The sequence below is a fragment of the Esox lucius genome, chromosome 2 (assembly GCF_011004845.1).
Source record: "Esox lucius isolate fEsoLuc1 chromosome 2, fEsoLuc1.pri, whole genome shotgun sequence".
NCBI classification, from domain to species: Eukaryota; Metazoa; Chordata; class Actinopteri; order Esociformes; family Esocidae; genus Esox; species Esox lucius.
Window position 1 is genome coordinate 28,069,030 of NC_047570.1, and position 20,648 is coordinate 28,089,677.

General features: G+C 42.3%; 1 protein-coding gene across 5 annotated transcripts in view; it reads right to left on the reverse strand.

Annotated features, from left to right (window-relative positions):
- Positions 1 to 9,657, reverse strand: part of dmxl2 (Dmx-like 2) — a 54,682-nt gene extending 45,025 nt beyond the window's left edge. For 4 of the 5 annotated variants that reach the window (XM_029114748.2, XM_029114742.2, XM_029114743.2 and 1 more), the window contains exons 1-5: positions 9,241 to 9,654; positions 1,240 to 1,365; positions 988 to 1,059; positions 412 to 490; positions 182 to 326 (exon numbers count right to left, since the gene is read on the reverse strand). In XM_029114748.2, coding sequence (XP_028970581.1) covers positions 182 to 326; positions 412 to 490; positions 988 to 1,059; positions 1,240 to 1,365; positions 9,241 to 9,327 — 509 coding nt within the window. In that variant the 5' untranslated portion in view covers positions 9,328 to 9,654. Of the gene's footprint in view, positions 1 to 181; positions 327 to 411; positions 491 to 987; positions 1,060 to 1,239; positions 1,366 to 9,240 lie in introns of all 5 variants that reach the window. The other variant, XM_029114750.2, reaches the window with a different exon arrangement.
- Positions 9,658 to 20,648: the final 10,991 nt, after the last annotated feature.

Sequence of the window (20,648 nt, forward strand, 5' to 3'; positions counted from 1 at the left end):
TTCACCCCAAGCAAAAAATAGCATTTTATCTTCATGGGGACCAACCAAACATTTCCAGAAGGTGAAATTGTCCTTACTTTTTTTTTTTTTTTAAACAGCGATTTTTGGTCACTATCAGGACAGTAAAACCTATACGTACGTACACACACACACACACACACACACAGCTCCTGTCACGTACTTGCACTGCCACACACACTTCCAGTCATTGAAGACAGGGTGAGGCTTGTCGTCTGTCATCTGTCCATCCTCCTCTTCTATCAGGGTGTCTGCAGATGGAGGAGCCCAAAGCTGCAGGCACTCTGTAGCCGCCAGGATACGGTTCCCTACAGGGCAGAAACCATGTCAGACAGAACATAACAACCAGGAATCAGACTGGTACTGCACACACAGTCAGTTAGGAGCCATTACCTTGTGGGTCCCAGGCCAGGTTATAGGTGATAGTGTTAAGGAAGAACTGTCCTGTCTTTTGCCACTGGTAGTTAAGATGCTGTTAGTGATAGAAACAGGATGAGAGGGAGAAGGAGACAGTGAAGAGAGAAGAGGAGGACAGAGGACAGAGTAGACAAAAGGGAGAAGCAGGGTTTGAGAAACAGAAAGAAAAAGGGGAAGAGTTGAGTCAACACATGCCCAGGTGTGAACAGCTATAACAAGATACATGCTTTGGCACCAGGCGAAGTTAATATAGTCATTTACAAGTCACAACATATTCAGATGGAAGTCACTGCAGCAACACACACATACATACAGCTCCGGAAAAAATTAAGAGACCACTGCACCTCTTTCTTTCCTTTCCAAAAAAGTTGAAAAAGAAAGTTTAGTGAGGAACAGAAGCGTTCAATTTGCAGTGGTCTCTTAATTTTACCCTTTCTGTTCCTCACTCAGAACCTTCCTTTTCGAAAAAGGTGCAGTGGTCTCTTAATTTGGAAGCTGTATATTCCGGGGCTGTATATGTAGCATAAAATGTCATAGTGCCTCATCGCTCACCTTATGACGTTTGTTTGGGTTGGTAGCAATTGGTTCAAAGATACACACAGTGTTCCCATAGGATGCTGCAATCTAAACACAAAGAGTAGCATTCAATACTCAGCATTACTCAGTAGTGTTACATCACGCCAGTGTTATTACTACGAGAGAGGGAGATGAAGAGAAAGGAGAGATGGATAATGGAAGGAGATGCATTTGTCATCACAATATGATTATTAACTGTAGGTGTTTTTTCGTGTGTGTGTGTCTTACCCTGCCGAGCTGGTGAGAACACTCCACACAGCCCACTTGAATGTTGCCATTTTGAGCTCCAGGGACAATCTGAACACACTCGAAATCACTGGCTAAGATCACTATATCACAGCCGGAACCGTAGGCCTATAGGCAGAAGAGGGGGGAGGGAGTGACCATGGTGATTCTACTTCCTGCTGAAACAGACTGACACTGGTCAACGCAAACACTTGTTATCTTGCGTTAAACACTGAGGGACGAGCTGCATCATCACGGTGAATGTGTGAAGAAGAGTTTGGCTATTATTTATTCATCCGATCGGGAGAGGGTGGGAGGGAACCACCGTCTGAGAAACACACACACCACAGAGCTTCTAACACACGGCGTTATGGCACACAGTTATCACACCAAAAACATTCCGGAACATTCCGCCACACACTGGGAAAAGAAAGGACACGTTTCGGTGAAAACTAACCATTTCGGTTCTCAGAATCAGCATTCACACGGGAGGTTTCAGAAAGATGGAGAAAGACCGAAGGATGGAGATATGAAGGGGGGTGGAGTAGATGCAGAAGAGATGGGAGAGACTGAGGCAAATGGAAAAACAGGGAGGGAGAGAGATGGAGTGGGAGATGAAGGGATGGAAAGAGATGACAGACAGACATGGGGAGGGACGGTGGATGGAGGGAAGGATCAGAGAGGGATGGAAATACAAATAAGAGCGAGAGAGATGGTTGGTGGATAATATATAACGTGGGTGAGAGAAACGAAGAAGTGAGAGACAAAAACAGGTTAGGAGAAAGATGGCAGCATAGATAGGAGAGGAAAGATAAAAACAGAGAACAAGGGGGTGCTGTACTAGTTGAGGTATTACTGCGGCAGCAGGACATTACAGCTGGAATTAAAAGCAGTCACCGTCATGGAGAAGCTAGCTCCGCCCCACACATTCTCGCGCACGCACGCACGCACGCACACACAGTGTGTGAGTTCCCTCAGTTCTTGACAAAGGGAGGTGTTTGTCATCCAACAACATGAACCTGATACAACTCAAACAACCGCTCTGATCCAAACGTCTAAGCATTACTCCTCTCACATCACCTCTCATCTGTCTTTTTAGTCAGTCTGTCTGTCTGTCTGTCTGTCTGTCTGTCCAAGCATTAGTCTTATCACATAGCCTCTTGTCTGTCTGTCTGTCTATCCACGGCTTACTCCCCTCACATTACCTCAACAGCTCTCATTTTGCCTCTGCCTGCATATGCATGTATGTTTCTTAAATAGCACCCTATTTCATAAGGAGTGTAAGCAGAGCCCTACAATGAGGCAAACGAAAAAAAAATAAGAACGTGCAAATTTATAAAATTATGTTTTTGCACTTGTGCAATGACCAATTTCTACCCAGAACAACAATGCTACCGCGGTTGTAGTGTTTCTTTTGTTTAAATTCATATTTGGTAATTAAACAAACAACTAACACCATAACTCGAAGACACCAGTTGACACCGCTCAACTCAGAGCCGATCGTAGCCTAGCTTAGTCAGGCTGTAACCTCATGGAAATTAACGCGATTTTACGTTTGATATTAACAGAACGTGGTAAAAAAAAAATAGCATGAGAAGTAAAATTGTGCGGTGGAAACGAAAGCACCCATCTACTCTTGTTGCAAGCGCTTCATTCACGACGTTCCGGCTGTGTTATTATCATGTAACATACAGCTTGTGTACGTTACTTGATAGTAAATGAAGTGTTCCGCCGCAAAATCTCAAACAAATTTCACACGTATACCAAGCTGTTTATAAATGTTGGTTTAAAATCAAAACTTATTTTTTGGTGCAAGCAACATGCTGAAAACTATCTGTTCGCGCATTTGATTATCACGTGACAGGAGCTACAGGGCTTACCAGTGTGAAATCGGTAACTGTACCTCAACGCAGTAATTGTACCAGTAACTTGGCAAATGTAAACAGCTGTAACAATTTGGACCCATTTGTTAACTTTAACATATCAACATAACATATGCACAACATAAGGGGCAGATTTGCAATTCAAAGATAATTCCACAAAAATATATAATTTTCCAGAACATTTTTTTTATAGTTTGAATCATTGAAAACCTGCCATTTCGTATTTTAAATATTCGTCGATATGAATCCGAAAATAAATACAACTAAGAAAACTGAATTTGGGAAAAGGTGAACGTGGATGTATTGGCTCCCTTTACAGTAGAGTCATTTTTATGCAGGTATATTGACAGAAAGTACTGACAGGGCAGTACTTTCTCTTGTAGAATAAAAGGCCTAGGGAATCTTGCAGGGGAGAGAATGCTTCAAAATGTAGAAATAGATCTCAGACCCCAAACGTTTGGAGACCTTTGCAACCCACATTTGTATATGCTATGTTTTTAGCTCTCTGGTATTGTGCATAAATAAGACAAAACTGTACCTCAAAAACTGAACTGCGCCCCTAAATGTATTTTCATGCACCCAGATGTTTAGAACTAAACGCATATGTGCTCCAGCATAGTACCTCACCAGCGTAGAGCCCTGGTTGGGAACCGTGTAAGGCTATTTGAAATGCCCCCCATTAGTGTACTGTAAGCCCCGTAAAGCTAGCAGTTCCATGGTCCTCACTGGTAGACCAGTCAGGGTTGGCAACATGGCAGGCCCATCAAGAACAATGAACCAGCCTACAATACACCTGTAATAGGAGAACTGTTGGCTGAGGACTGCACTCTTTCAGTTAGGTAAACATTCATGTTGTAGAGACAAGGAGACAGTTTATAATAACCGGCCACACAAACAAACCACACCCCACACAGCTGTCACCTTCCGATTAAGCCACAGTCAGGTAGATCAGTCTTCTAAGTTCATTATCTGAGTCAATCAATCAACATTTGATAAAGCCCTTTATACATCAGCAGTTGTCAGCACGCTTATTCAGATCAGCAACAGAGCCAGCAATAAGATCTGGCTAGGAAAACGTCCCCTGAAAGGCAGGTATTTAAGAAGAAACCAGAGTATCTCTACCATATAGGTGAATGCCTGTTTTATGATTGGATCAGAACATCTTGAAATGGTGGAATAATGGACAATCAAATAGTTAACCAGAGGAGTAGAGCTGAATGTTTGGAACCTACTTCCCTGTTCTTGTTACCAGATGGATATGCCTCTGTGTGTGTGTATGATTCTTCCCATGACTAAATAAACCATTGCCAGGGTCATGCTGGTACATTAACTAAAGCCTCTCCTTACAGATTGTTTATAATGCATCCCAAATGACTCCCTATTCCGTATAAAAGTGCACAACTTTTGACCAGGGTAACACATAACACTACAGCCCGCTGGACCTTTGAGTGTGTGTGGGTGTGTGTGGTAAAGACAAACATACTATGACTGTTACATCTTTAGACATAGTGGGGTCCTGGGGGTATCTGTCCCCTGAAATGGACCCTGACACAGAGGCTGCATCCAAAATGAAACCCTATCCCCTATGAAATGTCAATGTTGCAGGAACAGACATTTGCATACTATATAGGAAATATGGTGCCATTTCGAACACACGCAGACACTGAGGCATCAGCCTTCAGGGATGGAAGTCAGCAGTGGGTCTTATAAAGGCTTTATGATGCTTAGCCTTTGTTTGTCCCCAGAGCAAATAGCCTCTAGCCAAGGGTTCTGTCCCACAGTCGTTTCACCACATTTATATTATATGAAAAACCCTTTGTTGCTGGGCTGAATAGCCTACACACACACAAAGACAGACAGACAGACAGACAGACAGAGAGAGAGAATGTGGATGTGGATGTGTGTGTGTGTTCCCTGGCGCACCAAGAGTTTATCAATTCACATGATTCTGTTGCGAACAGACCACTTTTTGCAAAAGAACCAATAGATTGTATTTTTAAGGTATTCAGGTATAAAAAATACCCTATTTTCACACTTGAATTTCCACTAACAGTACTAGTTCTCAGATCATGTTTCTAAAAATGAGTCCAAAATGGTGCACTAGTCCCATTAAAGTTCACTACTTCTGAGCTGGGCCCATAGGGCTCAAAGGTAAGAGTCGGCTATAAGGCAATAGGGTACCATTTGGGAGGAAACACATAATGTCCGCAATGTGGAAACCTGTTGCACAATCCTGTACAGATTACATAGAAGTTACAAAGTATTGGCAATACAATGAGAGGCAGCTGCTTCAACTGGAAAGCCATGTGTGGAAATGTCAACATCTTTGTAATGTCATAATCAACAACTTCATCATAAAATCCTCTTTTTTTTTTTTCAATCCAGTTACACTGAAACGTGATTTTTGTTATTGTGGATTATCCTACATGCAATACTGATACCATATAATGACCTACACCGTAACTAAGGTCTTAACTAGCTAAGAAGTTCTCTTCTGGGACCACCTGAACAAACACAACTTGTTCACTTTTCAAGAACTTGATAATCAGGTGTGCTCGTTGGGGAATAGACTAAATGGCTGGGGGTACCAAGGATGGCTCTGAGAGTCACTAACATAGCTAATCCCTGAAAAATAGTTGATTGACAAAAGCCAAGCTCCCACCAATACAGAAGATAACAAAACAATCAACACACCTGGAGAACGCAACATTGTAGAGACTGATCTAATAACACACCCTGAGACTGCAACATTCAAGAGACTGATCTAATAACACACCCTGAGACTGCAACATTCAAGAGACTGATCTAATAACACACCTGAGACTGCAACATTCAAGAGACTGATCTAATAACACACCCTGAGACTGCTACATTCAAGAGACTGATCTAATAACACACCTGAGACTGCAACATTCAAGAGACTGATCTAATAACACACCCTGAGACTGCAACATTCAAGAGACTGATCTAATAACACACCTGAGACTGCAACATTCAAGAGACTGATCTAATAACACACCTGAGACTGCAACATTCAAGAGACTGATCTAATAACACACCCTGAGAATTCAACATTCAAGAGACTGATCTAATAACACACCTGAGACTGCAACATTCAAGAGACTGATCTAATAACACACCCTGAGAATTCAACATTAAATTGGCTGATCTAATAACACACCCTGAGAATTCAACATTCAAGAGACTGATCTAATAACACACCCTGAGACTGCAACATTCAAGAGACTGATCTAATAACACACCCTGAGAATTCAACATTAAAGAGGCTGATCTAATAACACACCCTGAGAATTCAACATTCAAGAGACTGATCTAATAACACACCCTGAGAATTCAACATTCAAGAGACTGATCTAATAACACACCTGAGACTGCAACATTCAAGAGACTGATCTAATAACACCCGTGAGACTGCAACATTCAAGAGACTGATCTAATAACACATCCTGAGAATTCAACATTCAAGAGACTGATCTAATAACACACCCTGAGACTGCAACATTCAAGAGACTGATCTAATAACACACCCTGAGAATTCAACATTAAAGAGGCTGATCTAATAACACACCCTGAGAATTCAACATTCAACATTGTAGAGACGGTAGCATAGCCATGTCACTACAGTAGCTACATGAAGCCAACTCTGGCAGGGGATCCACCAATTTTTGGTACAGCAGCTAGTGAGCTTACCCTGGTATTGAAGGGGTTAGTGATTCAAATCCTGCTCAGGATGTTCCATCTACTTACGTTGAAAAGCTGCGGCTCAGTTCATAGGATAGCATCTGATAGCCAATTTCAATGTTATATTTGATGCATTCACTTTAAAGCACATGATGTTGCGGATCTAGAGGAGGGCTTGTATATCAGCTCCACAACCACATCCTGTCAGCTAATTAAATAACAGTAGCATATACATAACATTGTAACAAATATTTCAAATTGATTATACAAATGCAAAACATATCAGCCCAAGAGGGGTTGTGGAAACATATGCAGGATCTAAATAACTGGCTAAGTGACTCGTGTTCAGTGCATTTGTTCAAAATGAACACTGGGACATTAGTGCTAACTGAATATGTTTGTGTGTGTGTATATGTGTGTGACTGCATGCGTCCATGAAGAGTGTGTGCATGGGGAGTGTGCCAGAATGAGCTGGAGTGTGTGTTTTGTTTGCAAAAGGTACAGATCAGAGTGCAGGGCAGATATATAGTTAGTTTAATAGCCTGTTGGCCTGGGGGGTAGAAGCTTTATCTCTCTGTCCTGGTACTGGTGCTCCAGCCTTGCAGGTAGTAACAGCGTGAACTATAAGGTTTGGCTGGGCTGGATCACTGATCACTTTGGCCTTCCTGTGACATGAATAAAGAGCGACAAGATGGTGGATTGTGCAGTTGGCGTAGCTGGCGGTCATACTGCCTGAGAGGAAGTCCTCAGTGGTTGTCTCCAGTGGTTTCTGATGGTCCTATGAGACATGTGGATTTCTTCAGCTTCCCGAGATGCGTTTGTTCTGACCATTTCAGTCCCGCCGTAATATTCAGGCCAGGAAATTGATCTTCTTTGCAGTCATTCAGATCGTGACAGAAAATGGGTGTCCACACTCTCAGTGATCACTAAAGGTCCAATGGCCCTCATACCAACATGGCTACCTAATCACCCCCAGCTTCCAACTGGCTCATTGATCCCTCTACTCCCCAGTAATTATTCCCCAGGTTGTTGCTGTAAATGAGAACATGTTCTCAGTCAACTTACCTGAAAAAACAACGGTAAAGACATAAATCAATAACTCTGTCGATGTACAGGGGGGCATGTGTAGGGTATAGTCAGATTTATAACAGACATATCAGACATAATGCCAAAAAACAATCAGGCTACAGACAGTCAAATCTTACCGGTTGACAACATCAACATATTTGACCCACATCTAATTCTGATTTCTATCAACATATCATTACCGTACTTCAGTCTACTACTCGCCCGCACAGTCATACATAAAGGAGTTCCATATTACAGTCACTTGACAGACAAGCAATCAATTATACAAACAAATGTCACAGGAACGCCAAAGCTGAGAATGCAAACATTACTCATTCATTAATCAATAGACCTCAGTCGCCTGGCTGCTAAGCAGAGTAGTCAGTCACGACACCAACAATAGATGATATTATTGCAGTATATGCAGGTTTATTTTTGGTGGTGAGGAGAAACGTTAAATGACAAAATGCACACTAACTACGACATATTTAAATCACCCTTATTCTGTTAGACGGCAAATGCTACGCGCATTATTATAAAGGACGCTGGGTCCATGCAGATTAACATGCCACATCTTTGCTGTGATAAAAGATGCCAGGTAGAAATGGTGTGTCTACGTCACGGGCAGTACAGCTGATGCTAGCTTGACAGCGGCTTGAGTTAATGATCCATGAAGCGCACTGACGCCAAGTGTTAGCTAGCTTCGCTCACGAGTCACACACACACACGCACACAACTCTGGGATAGGTGCGGCATTCCAATTGTAATCCCTATTGAATGCTTAGATACTACGAGGATACATGCATTTTTATCGATGTACTATTATGTGGCATGTGTGAAATTGCGTAACAACATCAAAGGAATTCCCTTGTTGACCCTTGCAACACGCAGCATCATAAAGGTCATTTGACAGGCTTCCCGTCTTAGGAGCAAAGCAAATAAACAGAATCTTAGCTCTCTGGCTCTCTCTCTCTCTTTCTATGCATGTTCTTCTGCGAAACGGAAAGAAGGATAACCTTGAGTATCCACGTAAGCTAGCTAGCTATTTCTGACCGCTAATTTCGGGGCAAATAAATGAATGTGGTGGATATATTGCTGATGGGCAGACTCAGTAACGTTAGTTACAATACGTTAAGCAACGAATTTCACTGCCCTTCACCAGTCGTCTCTGTTAATGAAGGTAGCAAGCAAACTAACGCTGGTCAGTTTGCCTATGGATGGCTAGCCAGGATGCTAGCAAGAGTACCGTTAGTTAGCAAGATGCTAGCGCTGAGCGATAGTCAGCAAGCTTATTAACAACCATCGGCTGCCACAGCGCGTTAGATCTTTGAGATACTAAAATAACACGTACCGTAAAAGGAATGTCGTTGACGCTCCCTACAGAGTAACAGCTGTCACCGGGGTTCACAGCTCCAGTTAACACCTGGTGAAGATGCATTTTCCCCTTCCTTCAGCTCCAGCAGATGGCTGAATATTAAATTATTTACGACAGCGATTCGTCCACCCTGTCTGTTTCTCCATCTACCTCGCCTCTGCTGCTGGGAATTCCATCCGTCTAGTCGGCCTGCCCAGCGGCTTGTTTTGTGTTTGCGAATCTCCACAAACACTAAGGAAGAGGATAATAAAATCAATGGGGTTCAGTCAACTAATTTTCCTGCTGTGTACATGCATGCACGTAAAAAAAACAACAATCCTTCCTAGTTGGCTGTGAACACACAGCGGCTGGATTACAACAGACAACCCTCAACTGAAGGAAGGCTCTCTGCAGCGAACCTGACATGCGCGTTCACGCGGATCCTAGGCACGACTGCATGAACATAGAAATACAATGCATAGATTTTGAACGATACGAATATATGAATGAATAAAGCATGTGCAGTGATATTGTTGTATTTGCTGAAATATGTAATATTATAAACGACCTAATCGTTAATAAATCACCGAATGAAAAGTTGCTATTAATGACACATTTCCCCATTCGTCCGAACAATATACATCAATGCCGTAGTGAGTAATAGGGAAAATCGGGACCATTCCCTCTGGGCCGCTGGTTGTTGGGCCAGTTAGGAGGGTACATTTTATCATGCTATACTTGCTGCAGCCTGGAGTGAGCCACCCGCCGATTTGCGGTAGTGCGGCCCACTCTCCGAGCGCCGTTCATACCTCACATTATCTCTTACACACACACACACACACACACACACACAAGCTCTGCTAACTGGGCTGGCACGTCCCGGCGGCCCACGCCAAACGAGCTGCTCTCTGTCAGTCAGCTGACCTGACGTCATTACAAGTTTACATCGGAGAGACAAATTGACAACCCACTGATAACATGTTAAGAGATGGAGAATAAAAAGAGGAATGGAGAAAAGGCAATATTAAAAAAGAAAGGCATTGTAGCAAGACGAGACCAAATGTTATATAATTAATTATTCACCTTTTTATTAGGGCTGTCAAATGTAAAAAAAAAAAAAGGAGCCTCAGAACCATCTTTAGTTAGTGTTTGGCTTTTGTCGAAGCTGGTAGGATTGCTGTACTTCCTGCACTTACTGTTGCTTTAAGGTATCTTAAATTGGCGGTAGACTTGTCCTGAGTGTCTCAGGTATTTTTTTTTAAATGTATCATTGGGGAGTAGGCATTCTTGTCATTAATTCTCGGCTCTAGTGTTTACTTGGCTCTATTTTTTTTTTTTTTTCTGAATCCTAGCAAGCCTTTAGTAGGCTACACATGGATGCGTGGAAATTGGAATTTCTCTGCTTGGGTCCTGCACCTCAATCCCCCTCCAGAAACCCATCGAACGAAAAGGCCAGCCATGCCTCCCCTAAATCGGTCCGATTTACCAACTGGTCCCTACGCTGTGTTGCGTGACCAGCTAACAGCTTGTTTTTAGATTGGTAAAATATTTATTTCCTTTGCTAATCTAAGCTAAGACTAATGTCGTCACCAGTCGTATTTCCACCGAAGCATGTTATAATAGTGGAATTAACAAACAACATGCATACTCCACATATATGTCAGATCTCCTCTGACTAATGTTTGTAGATAAACATCTCTAGCAACCTTGACTACTTTATGCGACTCCATATTCAAGTAGTATTTTATGCATTTGGTTGAATTTGGGAATCATTTATAATAGACACACAAGTATTTGGTTGTGGGTAACCATCCACCAGGAAAGCGAATGTTTACCGGCCTTCACCTGAATGAATGAATCAAATTTATTTATAAATCCCTTTTTACATCAGCAGTTGTCACAAAGTGCTTTTACAAAACACCTGGCCTTAAACCCCAAGGAGCAAACAACAGTAGTGTTGAATTTCAGTGGCTAGGAAAAACTCCCTAAGAAGGCCGAATTTTAGGAAGAAACCTAGAGAGGAACCAGGCTCAGAGGGCTGACCAGTCCCCTTCTGGCTGTGCCGAGTAAACATATTAAGAGTACAAATTGTAATAGTTAAAAAATGTCCAGAGTCTATTTAAGCCAGGACAGGGACAGCATGGGGGAGGAGGGGGGTGTCAGCACAGTGGCAGCTGAAATCGTCAGGTATTGTCATGATCTGCAACACAACCAGGAGGACTGTGGACAGGGACAGCAACGGGTCTTTCAAGCCTGGTACTCCTCAGGTGTGGGCCAAGACCTCATGTCCTCCTAAGTGTAAAATGGCAGGAGACAGGGAACATTTTGAAAATGCATTCCTTAGATCTACAAGGATTTATATTGGGGAAGAAGAACTGACCCTACTCCCACAGCACAATAATATAGCAGCGTAAGATCATGGGGCTGAGACAGGGGGGTCCAGTGACACTGTGGCCCTATCCGGGGGAGGCTCCAGACAGGGCCCAACAGGCAGGAAATCAATCCACCCACATTGCCAAGCATCAACCAAAGGGTACCCCACCAACCCCGTTCTAACCACAATTCAGCCTTAACATCAAAGTACAATAACTAGAAAAGCTTAGGTTTCATTCAATATTGGATCAAATGCCTGCAAACCCTGCAGCCCTCCAGATAAGAAGGGCTTGTATGTGTTTTATAGAGTAGCCTTTGTAGCAGTTGTTGTCCTTGGTACCTTAATCAAAAGAACAATATTGGAAGGTAAAACTATGGGATCGTGGACTAGCAACTTTCTTTTTAGACTTACATGGGCTACATATAGATGCTGCCTCTAAAATGTAAATGAATGTTGACTAACTAAAGAAGATTCTGCGATTAATCAGAGATGTATTATTATAATCATTTGACAGCACAACTTTTTAAATTCTTTTGTGTTCTTGTTATTTGTGATGTTATTGAACAACATTTCTGTGTTATCCATAATAATATTTTTAAAATAAAATAGTTAAGTGCCCTAAAAAAGCTTGTCGTTTTCATAAGTACATCATTTCCACCAAGCACTCCCCCCATGCAACTCCCGGGCTGAAAATTAGTTCCACTCTGGCCCTGTGCAGAGCACACACGTTTTTTGTTAATTCCAAAATCAGAATATGCTTCGCTGGAAACGCGACTGTGACAACCTGTAGGCTTAGTTTAGATTAGCAAACAATAAATACATCTGTAGGGCTTCCTGGCCTTCCTTCACCCTGACGTAGAATTTGTGTACAAACAACCCAGTGGTGGTCACTACCATTAGGCAAAGTAGGCAGCTGCCTAGGGCCCTGTAAATAAAAACGAATAAATATATATATATATATATATATATATATATATATATATAGTATTATATTGTTTAATATTTATTTTTGTCTAAGATCTGATCGCGTAACTCAAAATGATACTCAAATTAAATCATGCCTTCTAATACATTATCTATGTTTGAGACCGAACCCCCAACTCAGCAGTACCCTGAAGTTCAGATAATAATTTTTCATTGATTTACTTTACTGAAAGGGGGCAGCAATGCAAGTGTCTTTGGAAGTGGCCATTCCATTTAAAAATACAGAAAGAAGATATGTTCAAAATGTTGCCTGTATGGCTTTGATAAGGACAATAAGGTAAAAATAGATATTGGGGCCTCAACCAGTCGCTGCCTAGGGCCCTGAAATCACAAAAACTGAAACGAACCCACCAAGAGCAGTGGCCAGTTGTGGCATCATATCTATTCGTACCGTCTTTATTTATGTTTACAATTGCCAGTTTTTAATCAGTAATCTAGTGTGCCTGGACAGTAGCGAACACAACCACCGTTTCTAATGTTACATCATTTAGGCATAATATACTGTACTTTCATGATGTTTCACTCCAACCTTTAGTTTATAAACCATTACAATATATATGCAATTTCTAATGGCTGTCTATATGGGACAAACTGGAGTTTCCCAAATGATGGGCGTGATCTAAAGCATGATCAGACGCGGATCATTACTGTTACTGTATCACTAGTTGCAATGGAAATGCATCATAATGCCTGCCTCCTTATAAAAGCGCATAACTTTCAATGTTCAATAATGTTCCTTATTGCTTCAGTATAAATATGTTTGTGTATTGTTTGCCTTGACGGAAATCTCAAGACTGTCAGAGCAGTGCTTCTTTGAGCTCAGATGGGTCAAGCCCAACTGTCCCCAAGGGGCAACCTGAGCATATAGAGGAGGAAGTTAAAGCTCAGAAGAAGAAGAAAACCCATCCGATTGTGGCTGCCTTTCAATTTCTTTCTATGCTATCCTGTTGTTGAGCCACTTGTAATGAAAAGGGAGATTATAGCTCAAACGTGGAAAATCTAAATGAGAACCACAGCAGCGCAACATAGCCTGTTTCTTCTAGTAAGCCTAGATCTTCCTCAGACAAAGGAAAGCCACCAGACCCGACCTCAGGAACCACGACCTCGGACTATGATTATGAAGAATTAAGGAAAAAGTCTTCCCAATCAACAAGTCCAAAGTCGTCCAGAAGAAGGAAAAAACATCAGCGGACTCCAGACCCAGAAATAGTCGGAGCCTGACAAGAACAGAGGATCAACCAGATCTCGAACATGACATCATCCTGGTGGAAGCAAAACTTGAGTCAAGAAGATCAGCATTACCCTAGGGCTGTCTCCAAACAGGCCTTTCTGCCGGCCTCCTAGCTACGCATCCTGCTGCTCTATAGACTCACTGTCCTCTCCGTTTCTCCAAGTCTCAGCTTCAACCTCACGCCATTGCTGCCAATCCTTCAGCTCACTGTCGTCATTGGGAGACAGCAGACGTTCCCCGGACAATCAAATGGACTGGCAGCTGCTGCCAGCTGTGCCATCCCTACCCTTTCCAGGAGACGAGAGACAAAACCCCTGATGGGATACAAGCTGGCAGTACATTCTATAGACAATGTGTGAGAACGTTTACTTCAGAACTATACAGCACATCTGACTTGGGAGCTACCACCTCAGGTGAAAGCACACCCAGGTCTATGCCATCGGTTAGCTACCTGTCAACAGAACTAAGTCCTGACCTGAACTCACTTGGAACTGTCATTTCTGTTGATGAGGAGAACCAGAAGTAAAAAAAAAATATATATATATATATAAACATTATATAAACAGATTTTTTTTTTTCTGAAACAAATTTATGAAAATTATTAAATGAATGATTGACACAAAGCAGTACAGTTAATGTTGTTTTGGTGGATGTAATATATATGTAATTGTTGGTCTTAAGGGATAAAAGTGTTTAAGCAGTTTAAGCGGTTACGCATCCCAACCAATCACGAACAATTGTGTCGTGAATTAAGGCAGTTCGTGCAGCGACTGGGAGCGCTCACACTAAAATGGCACAGAAACGCATAAACAACTTTCCAAAGAAAATATTAAGAACAGGAGACTCGGATGGCGGAGACTAGGCTTTATACAGAGCAGCTTTTACGATCCACCTCTAATGGAAAAAAGACCTGCAGACAGTGGTGGGAATAGATCTTGATGTTCTCCTGGGAGCCCAGATTCAAATGGAGGTGGATGACTGGATAGCGTATATCAGTGATGAAGCCAGGGCCAGAGCGGGACTCATTTTCAGCTCTGGAGTTGCATGGGGCACCAGCCTGTTAAGGGAGGGGGGTGAGGGGGCATGTTGGGCTAATGAAAACGACATGCTTTCCTTGGCACTGGCTACTCAACAAATCATATTAATCTAACCTTTATTTGTGTGAAAATGTTAAAAGAAAAAAAAATCATCATTATTGGCAGCCCTTGTCAAGATGTACCAACCCTGAAAATAATTTTCCAAATGGATGCGTGGCTATAATTGCTGCCAAAGGGGCCTCTACCAAACACGCTTCCGTCGCCTATTGTATCAATTTTGAGAGTGTAAAATACTTTTTTATAATATCAGATTTTGTCATTTCCATCCATATTTTCTAATTAGATAATGCGCATTATAATGCATGCATAAAAATATCTGTTGTCCCGTTGTATATTTAGGCCTACGTTTGAAAATAAAATGAATCATCCTTGTTTTACTGAATTCATCAACTGAGCATTGAATGTTTTTCTACGTTAGGAAAGGCATATGTAGAATGTGCTATTTCAAAAAGTAGCCTATAATAATATATGCAGCAGAGCGAGAGGTGAAATGTTAAGATGCGCAGGAGAATGTTATTGTCATTGCTTTGCGGTTGCATTTTCTGAAGAGCAATCGTTAACAACATTGATTTTGTGGTAGTTGCAAAGCCGAACATAACTGCACCGCTCTGGGCACCTTTTTGTTTTAATCCAAAATGAGGCAACTATTTGGAGGAACCGAATTGTCAGATTTGCTCCAGAAAATTGGCGGTCAAAAGTGGGAACACCCCAAATCTGAAGAACCATTGACCGAATCCACCATGTTTAAAATAGGGGATGTGGATTTCTGGGTCTGGGTTAGGTCTCAGGTCCCCACAAAGTGCATGCACACGTTTGTGTGTTTTTGTATTGACCCCGGGTTAAAGGCTGCTGTCTGAGATGCTGGGAAGACTGGGGAAATAGATGGGGCTTCTCAGATGGCAGGTGTGTTTGTGTGCACGCTGAAAGGTCAGCGGGAAGGTTGTTGCATTGTTTACAGCCTCTGCAGTATTCAGCGTGGGACACTGGGATCCATGGAAGAATTAAATGCATTATAGATTTATTCATTTCATGGATGGCTGGACGCTGGAGGGGGCACAGCTCAGAGCTACAGTACGCAGTTCCTACATGGTTCCTAAATTACACCGCTCAAAAAAATTAAGGGAACCCTTAAATCACACATCAGGTCTGGTTTAACAAAATATATTAAAGGTTAAAATCCTTATTGTGCATTGTGTAATTCGTTGAGAACAAAATCAAGACAGGAACTATAATAATGGCACTATAATCAACATCTAGACAGGAGCTAAATTCACTTCAACACAAAAAATAAATAACCATGTGTCATTATTGCTTGGAATTTGACTTTGTTGCGCTGCTTTTAAAGAGGAAAGATGGCTTCCATAGCCAGTTATACCCATGACTGTGCACTTTAATTTAGTCGAAGCTTACAAAGGCTACGCATCACTTGATTGTAACCACACTATATTGTGTGGCCAGCATAGAGTCTGGCATCAGGGGCATTATTTGGCACACGTCCAGATACAATAAGTGTGACAGGTCGAAAACACCATCATAAAAACACTAGCGAGGCAGTTGAAATGAGATAACGTAATAAAGTTTAACAATGTACTGAAGGAGTCGTGTTTTCTTTTTTCTTCCAAGCATGTACTAATTCACAAAACCACCAGGGACTGAACAAAATCTCAAAGTGGACAAAATCTTCTGTTCCTGGTCCATGTAAACACAAAAGGAAGGAACATCAGAAGTGAACTATCAAACAAAAGCAGTATGTACGTCTCCTACCCTTTATAGAGGGGGATACACAATACACTGCACTATATATTGTGGTAAGATAAGCATTTTATAAATGAGACAGGATAAACGCTGGTAGAAGTCCTTCCCTCCATGTTCTCTGTGCTTGCCCTCATAGCTACTTGTGCTGGAACTTAACTGAGGGAGACACAAAGCAATCAGTGGACACAGCTGGGGCCCCCCATTCCACACTCACCCCCAGAGAGGTCCCTGTTGTACCGTCCATCCTGCACTGGGAACTGAACTTCATAAGCAATTAATTCTAAAACACAGAAATATTGGAATTTCATCGATTACAAATGACACTACTACCACGTGGACTACCCCCCGAGCACTGACTGTGCTGATTGCATGTTCATTGTGTAAGGTGTTCTCACTACTGAACTGTGTGGTTGTTTCACCTAGCTAACTTACAATGTATGCATTGACTGTAAGATATTCTAGAGATTGGATTCAGCTAAATATCACAATGTATATGTAATAAAATGTGTTGGGATTGACATCCATGCATGCACCCTGCATTTCCTTTTACCTAAAAACTGTTCATTTAGAAACAATAGCATAAATGTAAACAGATTTTGATGGTGGCAGTGATGACAATAATGACTCTTTCCCATTGTTATGGTCATGTTAAGTTGACCTCTTCACCACATTTGTCAGATGATGCAGTGTTGCTCTGACAGAGACCTAACTTAATGCATGAGGTTTTTCTAGGTTGTATGACAGAGACCTAGCTTAATGCATGAGGTTTTTCTAGGTTGTATGACAGAGACCTAGCTTAATGCATGAGGTTTTTCTAGGTTGTATGACAGAGACCTAGCTTAATGCATGAGGTTTTTCTAGGTTGTATGACAGAGACCTAGCTTAATGCATGAGTTTTTTCTAGGTTTCTAGGTTGTATGACAGAGACCTAGCTTAATGCATGAGGTTTTTCTAGGTTTCATCCTAATATTTTGCCCCTCTTAGGTTTTCCTAGCCACTGTGCTTCAACATTGTTGTTGCTTGCTCCTTGCGGTTTCTGGCTGGGTGTTTTGTAAAAGCACTTTGTGACAACTGCCGATGTAAAAAGGGCTTTATAAATACATTTGATTGCATGATTGATTGATGAGACATACTAATTGTTTGAGGGTTTTAAAGATATCAATTCAGGTGTGTAAGCTTTCTTTAAAATGTTGGACATATATAAAATGTACTATTACAGTAATAATAAAATGTATTTTCACCATCATCAAAAAATAAATAAATCTAAAGTTGTCATTAAATAAATCTAAGTCTCCAAAATCTGTCATTGTGGCCTTGGCTAACACTGAACAATGTTTGTTTAAAAAAGTGAAAATCTGTGCATTACATTGAAGCCTGGCATTCAATTCAAGTATGCATTGCTTTTCTATGGTTGGAAATTATAATCCAACCAAGTCTTAATTTGATTTAATCCACAGAGAGATTAAGTCATCATGATGTTGTATTCATCTCATGAAACCTCTAGTATGCCTTTCAGTCCTTGTCGTTTTGGGAGGGTCAAAATTCAAGGCGAGTATTTCGATGCATTTCACCACCCTCTGCTGGACTCCTAGGCACTGTTGGTATGCTGCGACCAGGATTTGAACATCTGCCCACTATGGTGACCCCCACAGCCCCTACAATGTAGGGGGGCCCACAAGGTCTGTGGGCCCATGCGCCTGTCAACTCAAACCTGTCCAGAGTGTTTTGCAGACCTATATTAACTCAGTTGGGAAAGTTTCAATAAGACGCACGCTAAGCCAGTCAATGGGCACTTCATTTCAATGGTGTTGCATGCATCTTATTTCATTGCGCAGGGTTCAGTTAGTCTACAGATTAACTTTGACAAACAAACAGGTCCCAAAAATAGGTCTGTCCGGTCTCCCGTTGAATTGGAAAACCTGATGTGGCCCTTGATCCAGTACGTATTCCCACCCCTTGTCTAACATCCACATTGTTGCTATGGTCACCGTGTGAACATTGGCCAATTACACAATGTCCATCATTTGTATTATAAGTTAAATGTTTTGCTCAAATTTAGAAAAGAACTGACAGCACACTGCAACAACATCCTGGGCACTGTGGATATTTCATAATAAGACATTCACACCACAACCTGAAGTCAGGCTATCTTCTGTTGTATGCTTCATTTCACCTCTCCTTCCTGCTCTCTCTGTTTTGTCTGTACTTGCTCTGTCATGCTGTCTTCCAACACTCTCTGTCTTTTCTCTCTCTCTGCTTCAGGCAGATCACCTGCACCAAAGAGCTGAATGGAGCTTGTAGCCAATATTAGCTAGTATCTAATCCCAAATAATAGGTGAATTGACGGTGCAGCTTCCCATGCGTGGAAATGTTGTACCTAAGATGTCCTGACTTCTACGACACAGGAAATAGTAGTGGGACCGATGGTTAAAGCAAAGCTCTGACTTTATTCTATAGTATGAGATTGGTTTTGGTTCAGACAGAGGACGCACACCCAACCAATCTTCCCGTGTCTATTCTCTTCCCCATGAGCAGCTGTGAAGAGTGGTCCAGCGGCTCCAGGTCATGTGACCGACCAGCTTGCCCCAGTTAGGAAGAGTGAGAAGCCTCCCGGTGTGAGTGTGGGGTGAGTGTGGGGTGAGTGTGGTGTGTGTGTGGTGTGAGTGTGGGGTGAGTGTGGTGTGAGTGTGGTGTGTGTGTGGTGTGAGTGTGGTGTGTGTGTGGTGTGAGTGTGGGGTGAGTGTGGTGTGAGTGTGGTGTGTGTGTGGTGTGAGTGTGGTGTGTGTGTGGTGTGAGTGTGGTGTGTGTGTGGTGTGAGTGTGGGGTGAGTGTGGTGTGAGTGTGGTGTGTGTGTGGTGTGAGTGTGGTGTGTGTGTGGTGTGAGTGTGGTGTGTGTGTGGTGTGAGTGTGGGGTGAGTGTGGTGTGAGTGTGGTGTGTGTGTGGTGTGAGTGTGGTGTGAGTGTGAGTGTGGTGTGAGTGTGGTGTGAGTGTGGTGTGAGTGTGGTGTGAGTGCGGTGTGAGTGTGAGTGTGGTGTGTGTGTGGTGTGAGTGTGGGGTGAGTGTGGGGTGAGTGTGGGGTGAGTGTGGTGTGAGTGTGGTGTGAGTGCGGTGTGAGTGTGAGTGTGGTGTGTGTGTGGTGTGAGTGTGGTGTGAGTGTGGTGTGAGTGTGAGTGTGGTGTGAGTGTGGTGTGAGTGTGGTGTGAGTGTGGGGTGAGTGTGGGGTACATGATGTATGTGTGCGTGGTGTTATGAACTCATCCCAGTCACAGTCTAGACTGGACATGCTTTGGACTACATGGGCTGATAAACAGAAAATGCTTATTGGCAGCCACCATACCAACCAGGTGCGGGCATTGTGCTTTATAATAATTCCATATGTCAATTTCAGGACATTCATTGTCCATATCTCCCAGCTTTACTTGCACCTAGACCATGCATGTTTACCAGAATATTGTATATATGTAGTACTGTGCTTCAGTTTATGATATATCACACATCGTCAGATTAACTCTGGTCTGCACGTAGTGAGAACATCAATGGACCGCTACTGCTGTAACCAAAGTAGTTTCTGCTATTACAATATTATTGATTTCTATTAGTAAATAAACGTTTTGCTACAATGTTGCCGCATTCATGGCTGCTCTTGGTGTCCCACACTGCCTTTCTGTTTCTGTTTTGCAAAGTTATATACACTCAACAGATCGGTCTGCACAGAACCTGGAAGATTGATAACACCTATTTCAGTATCTTTCTTGCTCACTTTCTTTCTCACACACAGACACGCTCACGCACTCTTACACACACACGCACGCACACACACAGAGATAACTAGTTTATTTTATTGTGTTTAAAACAGTTCCGCCCATTGCTCTCTTCTTCCTGTCCCTATATCTCTATCTTCTCTTCTTCCACTCTCCTCCTCTCCCTCGCTATCTCTCACTCCTCCCCTCCTGCTATCTCTCT